The following is a 9,705-nucleotide window of genomic DNA, read 5'->3' as shown; positions in this document are numbered from 1 at the left end:
ATGGCCCATCTACCCACTACTGGGTATGTTCTTCAGTAGTGGTGATTAGATATTTTTTCCTCCCACAAGATATTTTCTAAGTACTAGTTGTTAATTTGGATATTTATTAAAGAATTTTAACTGGATTGTGGGTAAATTTGCCAGTTACCCCATAGCTCTCAAGATTATGATTAGCTATAACAGCCCTGATGAATGACAGTTATTATCAACTGATATTTCAGATTCAGAAAATGATGAGGTTTAGGATTTCTTTTACTGGGGAGTGTTTTTGCAATCATGTATATGTTTTATTATAAATCATACCTTTTTAAAAAGTAATAAATTTGGGAATTAAGTGACATAGGTATGATGGACAGAGCTGATAGTTTTGCACTGTAGCAAACATCTATAACAATACTTGCCAGTCTCCATTCTCTTTTCTGCTGTGCTGGGCCCATATCTCTGAATTCATTTAGATTGTATTTAGTTTACTTTAGCTATCCATATGTATATATCAGAAGATATCCATATCTCCCTAATTATCTCTGTGTTATATGAGTTTTTAATGGTGGTTCACTGCTTTATAATAGAAAAATTATATATAAACTTAAATAGCAGTCAGAATAGATTTTTAGTCTACAGGTTGTGTGAAAGTGTAACACAACTTAGTAAAACCATTTTCTCCCCTCCTCTTCAGGAGATACAGACAATACATTGAATTTGACATCCTTCTGAAGTAGCAGATAATGAGGACTTACCATTGTCTACCATTATTCATCTGGACCTACATCTTGCACACAGTTGACACCATCCCATTACAAGAAAACGGTAGCAGTTACTTACCCAGCCAGAGGATAGTGAGCTTGACAAAAGATGATGGTAAAATGCTTCGTCGCACCAAGCGTGGCTGGATGTGGAATCAGTTCTTCTTGTTGGAAGAGTACACAGGTACAGACACACAATATGTAGGCAAGGTAAGGACTTTGATATGAGAATTCCAAAACTTGAAAGCTATAGCTGTTTATTTATTATTTGTACCAATTTTCCACACAACTAATAATTATTCAGAAAAAAAAATTTCTTAAATATGATGTTTGAAAAGCATGCTCTTGCAGATTATTTCAGAAAGGTAGTATGTGGAATGTGATGTATTCACATGCCTATTTTATATCACTATCTGAAAAAAGAATCAAAGTAATATAGCTCATGTGTGGCCTTGGTTCAGTGTTAATCATGACATATGAATTGATTCTATATGTATTCATTTTATAGAACACTTTCCTTGAAATGTTATTTAAAATCATGATAACTGTCTGCTATATAAGAAAAAACAAAACACAATTTTAGTATACCATAAAATTATTAAAATATAGTGGTATCTATAGATGACTAGTTCATCATAAGAATAGCATGTTCTGTGTGAGACATAAATTATTTCTAGATGCTTCCATATCTTAATATCAGACTGAACTACTTCCTGACTATAATCCAGACTAAAAGTTTAAAGGCAGAAGGAAGAAGAAAAGACAAAAGAAGGCGAAAGAAGACACTATCTTTAGGGAAGTATACTTTTTTGTTAATAGCAGCAACATGAATGGTTTCTCATCCGCAACCAATAACAAATGGTAATTGAAAATGTGTAACTCAGTTCCTCATGTCTTCCTTTTGTGTTTAAAAAGATCCTTCTCTTTCTTTCATGTATTACCTATTTTATCAATTCATTTTTATTTATTTTTTTTCTTTAGTGGCACAACCTATCTGTCATTTCTTATCAATCTTATTAATTCTATTCTATACTTAGGAGAATTCATTTTTTTCACCCTGATTATATTTGATTTATTCTCAGTGCTGAGGCCTTACCCAATTCTGAGAATAAGCATGTAAGTAAGCATAAATACTAACATTATACACAGACCATATATCTATTTTTCTTGATTCTTGAACAAAAATTCTAGATGGAATTCTAATAATTGAACTATCGACTTACTGACACCAGGTGAATACATTAGAATAATCCCAAAATAAAAAAAAAATAAAAGAGTACCTGATAGCACAAAGTTATATAGCTTTCTATATTAAACCAGAAGTGCATTTATTCTGTGAAATTGCTTAAATGTTGGTCTATTTCTTTATTTGTGTGTGGACAATATGCTTTTCAAATGCAGCCTCCCTTTCCAGAAGCCCATTTTTCCACTTCTTTTGATATATCTCCTCTGGTCCCATAGGTCATCTCACTTGACCCTTCAGTTCACTGGCTGCTTTTTTCTCTGTTATTTCTCCTCAGGTTAGTCATATGGCATCCTCCAGCATCCCTCATTTAACATCACTCTTCACACCATAGTTATTAACTAACGTGAAGACGTTTCCAGTTCAACAAGCAGACATTTGTGTCTAAGGACTTGAAATTGCCTTATGATTCTTTTTCTAAGGCAGTGTATAAAGGACACATTCAGATCACAGGGCCTTACTACAGAAATAGTTTCATCCTTGGAGACTCACAGATACAGAAAAATAGCCACTGAAAAAAGAAATAATCATAATCTCAAGACTGTTAAGGCACTACTATAAGCATTTGATTTTAGTTGAAAACAAAAATGCTTCCTTCTGAACAATGAGTTGATTAATTTGTATGTTGACCACATTGCTACATGAACAACTTAAAATACACAATATGTTTTAAATCTTTAGGTACTACTTTCCTTATTTTAAATAAATTGTATAATCTCTTACAAATGATTACTAAAAGTTGGTGACAAATCTGTTTTGTTTTGTTACTTTCCATAAAATGTTTTATCATTTGTTTTAGCCAAGTGACATTTTTTAAACCCATGAACAAATTTAAGATGTTTAATTTGTTTGTCTTTTTAACCTCAACAAACAGATAATAAGTCAAAAATAGAATTTTCATTTAATGAGAATAATTAAGCCAAACATATATGTTCACTTTTTATTTTTTCCATGTAAAATCTACATATATGGAAAAAGTCTTCAACACCCAATTCTTTCTCAGTTTTGGTGTAGAACCAGATTTTACATCTGCCCTTACTACATATGTAGTTCACTGTAGAAGTGGGATACTAACCACTTTGGAGCCTTTGTTATTACGAGCTTATTCACACTAGCCTACCCTGTTCTCATTACTTTTAACTTCATTAGTTACATGCCTATACAGAAGCTAACAGAGCCCTTGACCCAGAACATAGAGAAACACAAGAATTGTAGTAAAGACTGAACCTCTCGAACACCACAAAGACAGTGTCTGTGACCATATTGCTGCTGGTTCTCCTGGTAAACTAAACTTTTATCCTTCAGAATCTACTGCACTGGAGGCATTATGCCTTGTGAAGTTACACCTGCCAAATTCACCACGCACCAGGACTGGAAAGAGACAGGAAGTTTCTAATGAAAAAAATTATATTTCTTATATCATATTTCTTATAATTTTATAGTTTGGTTTCAGTTTTTGTACATACTAGGTAACACAGAAAATTAAAAACAAAACATTTATTTACAGGTGATATAAAATTATGTAAAGTTGGAATAACAAATAATCTGAATAGAAACTAATGTTTCATCATAAATATAAAAGAAGCAATTAGAGAATAAACAAAATAACAGCAACAAATTTAATCTTTACATATATGAACACCCACAAATATGCAACTTACAAGATTTGATCCTGATTGTGGCATTTGAAATGGTATAGAATTTATGTCATTTAGTTTTCTAACCCTCAGATTTTTGTTATATTAAATCAATTGCCATTAAAATTTCTTTTATTCTAAGATTCTGCTATTTTCTAGGCTTTTGTAAGAATCTGCTGATGTGGGCAGGAGGATTCAGTAAAAATGTTCATGTAAACAAATTTAAGAAGGTGGGATTGAAAGCAGAGGAAAAATGCCTAATCTAATGTATCAGAGATTTACTAATACTCTTTTATGTAACAAGAGAATCCTTTATTTCTTACTCAAAACAATTTCAAAGTCACAACTGCCATCTAGTTTCTCTTCTATTTGAACAGAGACATTTCATTGAAATTTTTATGCAGAATAATAATATTGAACAAGAGAGAAATGAATAAAATTTAGCAAGAAGTATGGCAAGTGATTTTACTCTCTTGTTGAAGAATCTTTACATGTACTTTTTGTGCGTATGTGTGTGTGCACGCGCATGCAAGTGTGCATGTATGCTTGAGTTAAAATCCAGGGCCTAGCATAAGTTTAGTAAGTGCTCTACATCTGAACTACATGCCCAGTCTGCATGAGATTATTTGTTACATTAGAACAAGATCCTAAAGAACTTTTGCTTATTATGGATCAACAATTAAGTTATATGTCCAGTATTAAGAATTGGACAGAATTTCATTCTGATTTTAATATATGCTTGCTAAATCGCATTTATGGTATGAAGAGATGCTACCTTTCCAGACATAACTGATATAGCACTAAATCTTGAAGGAAAAAGTTAATATTCTTTAAATTTTTATGAATATCAACTTAATTGACTATTACATTTTAATTTGAACATATGTATTTAGAACTAGTTTTGTTCAGGACAGGGAGTGTGGTGGTCAATGGCCTGCCTACAGTAGCCACCATAAGAATAAAATAGGATCTCTGTTACAGAGTGAGTTCTGAAATCCTCATAGATTTACTTCAGAAACTTCCATTATTCCATAACTGAAATAATTATGACTATAATCATAAAATATAAAAGGGGTGTTTATCATTGATCAAGTGCTGCATATTTGGTTATAATAGATTTTGTTGTCACTGAAAACAATGTGAAACACAGGTAACAAATATGAAGTGGGAGAAAGGGTACAGTCTTGTTTGTATTTGATTGGGTATCAAAATTCACATGATTCTCTCATGCTCTCTCATGATGATACATGCACTAAATACTAATATATCCCTAAAGCATATATAATATATTGGAATGACTGGGAATTTTTTATTAGGCTTTTAAGATATAGCACTTTGATGTGTATAAGTATCAGGCAGAGGAGAAATCAAAGACTGAAATAAAGCATCAAATTTACTAAGGGAAATCTGATGATTTTATTGGTATATTATAGTACTTTTTAGAATCTAAATAACATTTTTATGAGGGTTTTAGAATGTCATTATTTATGGTGCAGTACATGTAGCAGCAACTTTTTATTTGTGAATGCATCATATTTCAAAATTCTCTTTATATGTTGATTGCTTAAAACTCAAAACACATGACAAAAATACTAAACATTATAGCCCATTATAACCAGACTCCCAAGATAGTCTATAAAAGCTGGGTGCGATGGTGCAGCCTGTAATCCCAGCAGCTCCAGAGGTTGAGGCAGGAGGATTATGAGTTCAATGTCAGCCTCAGCAAAAGCAAAGTGCTAAAGCAACTCAGTGAGACCTTCTTCCTAAATAAATACAAAATAGACCTGGGGATGTGGCTCAGGGGTCATGTGCCCCTGAGTTCAATTCCCAATTCCTCAGAACCAAAAAAAAAAAAAAAAAAAAAAAAAGGATAGTCTACAAAGATTTGTTTCACACTGAGTTCTATTAAAAAGGCAAAAGATTTATACGATCTGAAGAGAAACCATAATCAGAGATATGATAAATTATGATACAATGGTGTAGGAATTGTAATGCAAAAATAAAAAAAGACCAGCATAAGTAAAGAATTTACCATTACTTCTGACATATTAATTGAATAAATAATATGCATTCATTTTTTTAAAAATCTGCAATTAAAGTTGAACCAGTCTTCTACAACAAATACCCTTACTGCCAGTACTGCATTACCATTTTACCAGACCAACCACTGCATTTCAGCACACTAAACTAATATTTTAATTTTAAATTCTCAAAAACATATTACCCACTTTTTCTTTCTTTCTTTTTTTAAAAAATGACATAATAAGTGTCCTAATTTATGGCATATAATGTAATATTTTGCCATATATTTATATTGTATTATGGATAAAAATCATTGTGATTTGCATATTTTCCTCTCAGATATTATTTCTTCACAGTGAAGCACTAAAACACCTCTTGTCTAACTACTTTAAATACACAGTTTATTATTCTAAAACAGTTTTTTGAATAATACCTATCTCTTGTAATATTATAGAAAATCAATCTAAATTTACTTAAGTAGAATTAAGTGTTCAATGGTCTCACATGTTCCCACCTATGTTCTATGTACCCCTAATCCTTGGTTCTATTTAGCATGAAATATTTCTTCTTCCATGCACCTATCTTTTTCTTCATCATGTCCACAGATCACATTTATTGTATGAAGAGATGCTAGCTTTCCAGACATAACTGATATAGCACCAAATCTTGAATAACTGATCCTTTTTTCCAGAATCTCCTTCCTTGGGGTATCACTAAAGAAAACCCATCCTCATTCTTCCTAGCTAGTATTTTCCCACAGAATAGTAAGATTATAAAAATCATAGTCATGGAGTATTTCCATTACTGTGTTCTATCTTTCATTATTTTCTTCTAGAATTTGTGTACTTGAATCTGCTTTAGACCCAGATTGGTTTTTTTTCGTTTCCTCAAATGTTTAACATCATTGGTTTTCTCAAAAATAATATTTAGTTGGTATTTCAAAACTTTTTTTGGGTGACGGGTATTTATTAGTTAGTATCCTGAGAGATTATAGTATGGAAAACAAAACAAAAAAAAATTAGATAACATTAACCAGTAATCTATTCACTTTCCCCATTATATGCAACAGAAAATTCAGACATTCTCAGCAAATGATGTTAGTTTTGACTGTTCTTGTAATTTTCCCTCCTTATTCCCATTACATTCAAGGTCCCTAAATGCATTCACACCCCTGTCCTTTTCCCATATTGTCTCAAATACCATATACTTTAAAATGATTTCTACTAAAAATAATCTCTATTCCTAATAGTATGTAGAATTTAAAAATAAGACAAAGCCAATTTGGTCTGAATTAGGATTTGAAGTACTCCTACATATACCTGATTCTAAAAATTAAGTGGACTTTTTTGTTTTATTTATTGTTAGAATATAACTAACTGTGAAACTATTTTAAAAATATTAAGTGGCAGAATATTATTAGTATGACTACCAAATTATATGTGTAAATTTTCATCACAGCATCACTGGTTTCAGAACTATTGAACTATTTCTAATATTACAATATTTTCTTCTCCTTCAAATTTGAAGGGGTCAGATCCACTATTACTCATTAGGAAGGAAGAAGGAAGGAAGCAGGGAAGAAAGGAAGAAAGGGAATTGAAATAGAAGAAGTAGTACTGCCTCTAGAAGTATTTAGAGGGAATAATAGGGAAAACATTTACACACAAGAACACAAGATATTATTATTGTCATTATTATTTTATAACTATAAAATATATCACTATAAAACAGTATATATTACCTATGAAAAACCATGTGCATTGAATTTTTAAAAAGGATGAAAATACTAAGATAACTACAATCATATCACAAAAGATTAAAATATTTATATATTAATTTTATTTACTGAATATATTCTTTAATATTGTGAGTTTTCTATTTCTTATACTTTTTTCCTGCCTTTCTCAGATAATTCTACCTTTTTGCATATTGTTAAAATGTTGAAATAAGCCATGATATATGTTAAAATTTTTGTTTTGTTTCTTTCTAATTTTATACACATATACACATACATGTGCACACAAACATCTCTGTGAAGGTTTTGTACTAAATAATCTTCGTATATTATAAATTACTGTATCTAAATTTAAATTAATGAAGTGGAAATTCTTAAAGTTAAAATAAGAATTTTAAGACTTTGAATATATTAGCTAATTGTACCTCAGAAAATTTATAACTCTTCTATACCACTAGCATTTAATCAATGCACCAACATAGCACATTAATGTTTTGCATATTAATTATAAGCTTCCAACTGCATTTTAATGTTCATTGTATTCCTGTGTAGTATTATTAATGAGTGTGAAAATGGAAAACTTGAAATGTGAAACCCTAGAAGGAGGAATAAGAAGACCTCACCACTTCTTAAACAATTTTTTCCTGTGTAAAATAAACAAAATACTATTATTCTGGCCTAATATGGGAAAAGCCTACCAAACATGAAACGTCTGTTCAGAGTAAAATAGACAGATTTTAATTGATTATCTAATGCACTGAATTCTTTGTTTTGTTTTGTTTTAGAGTGTGTGTGTATGTGTGTATGTGTGTGTGTGTGTGTGTGTGTGTGTATGTCTGTGTGTGTTAATTACTTGAAATTCAAACCAGGAGATTCTGCCTATGAGCAAGATCCCCAGTTCCTGTTTTTAAACAATTATCATTTTGAGAAGGGTCTGCTAAATTGCCACGGCTGTCCATAATCGTGTAATCCTACTGCCTCAGCCTTCCAAGTAGTGGGGATTACAGGTGTACACCACTGCTCCTGGCTAAGATTAAATCACTAATAAATTCTATGGTGCCTAATTTGACACTAGAATTATTCTCAATTAATAATATATGCAAGCTTGCTCCTTTTGTTTAGGAATTATTATGTTTCCTGTTTCCAAAGAACAAAGACTTTTGTACCAGATAAAAATGTTTCAACTGTACTCATACAAACCTTTTGAAGTTTGTCCTGAGCAAATCTTAAACAATTAAAAACCACAGAACTGAACTGTTGATATTTATGGAAATGGTGTAAAGAAGGTACTCTAAAACTGTCAAAGTTTTACACTAAGTATATAAGGTATTTGAAATCACTCTCAATATGCAATTGAAAGTTGGGGATGTGGCTCAAGTGGTAGCACACTCGCCTGGCATGCGTGAGGCACTGGGTTCGATCCTCAGCACCATATAAAAATAAAATAAAGATATTGTGTCCACCTAAAAAAACTAAAAAAATAAATATTTTAAAAAATATGCAATTGAATATATACTTAGCTTAATTCATACAGTAAATACTCTTATTTCAAAGTCAGAGTTTCCTAGGAATGTGATTATAATAAATTATCATATTCAGAAATAAACATTAAAAACAAAGGGACAAAGATGAGTTCAAGATTAGTAGGTAAATAGTGACTCTGCAAATCTATGATAAAAAGATATACATTGCAGCCGGGTGTGGTAGTACACACCTGTGATCACAGGTGTGAGGCTCAGGAGGCTAAGGCAGGAAGATCTCATGTTCAATGCCAGCCTCAGTAAAGGTGAGGAGCTAAGCAACTCAGTGAGACTTTGTCTCTAAATAAAATAAGAAATAGAGCTGGGAATGTGGCTCAGTGATTGAGTGCCACTGAGTTCAGTCCCTGGTACCCCCACCCAAAAAAGATATACATTATTTGTATTTAAGCAATTTTTGAAAATTCTGATACTCTTAATTTTTCTAAAAACAAATGTTTTATTATAAAAAATTATAATCATCTTACAGGGTTTATTCTATTGGTCATAGTTTATAATTGAATAAAAAATTGCTACTTTCATTTGTTAAGATTTTAGAACAAAATATCATTTAAAAGCTGTTTTGATATATGTTTCTTATGTACCTGAAATGAGCATTTATTTCATACTACTGGCTACTATTAATATGCTATAGTCTTAGGAAAATATGATGCTAATATTAAATTATCTATCATTATAATTTTTATCTCCTTGTTCAATTCTTACTGGGAGTAGAAATTTAAAACCTACATTGTTAAATTTCTTTCTACTTTTGTCAATTTTTTAAATTATTTTTATTCAGCTATTA

At 31.1% G+C, this 9,705-nt stretch overlaps 1 protein-coding gene across 2 annotated transcripts in view; it reads left to right on the top strand.

Moving 5' to 3' along the window:
* Nucleotides 1-725: 725 nt before the first annotated feature.
* Cdh9 (cadherin 9) overlaps nt 726-9,705 on the top strand; it is a 99,093-nt gene continuing 90,113 nt past the window's right edge. The window contains exon 1 of one of the 2 annotated variants that reach the window (XM_071611884.1): nt 726-953. In XM_071611884.1, the coding sequence (XP_071467985.1) occupies nt 726-953 (228 nt within the window). The remainder of the gene's footprint in view (nt 954-9,705) is intronic. The other variant, XM_071611885.1, reaches the window with a different exon arrangement.

The sequence above is a fragment of the Marmota flaviventris genome, chromosome 5 (genome assembly GCF_047511675.1).
Source record: "Marmota flaviventris isolate mMarFla1 chromosome 5, mMarFla1.hap1, whole genome shotgun sequence".
NCBI classification, from domain to species: Eukaryota; Metazoa; Chordata; class Mammalia; order Rodentia; family Sciuridae; genus Marmota; species Marmota flaviventris.
The sequence above is the reverse complement of the archived record's forward strand: the minus strand, read 5'-3'. Positions and strand labels throughout refer to the sequence as shown.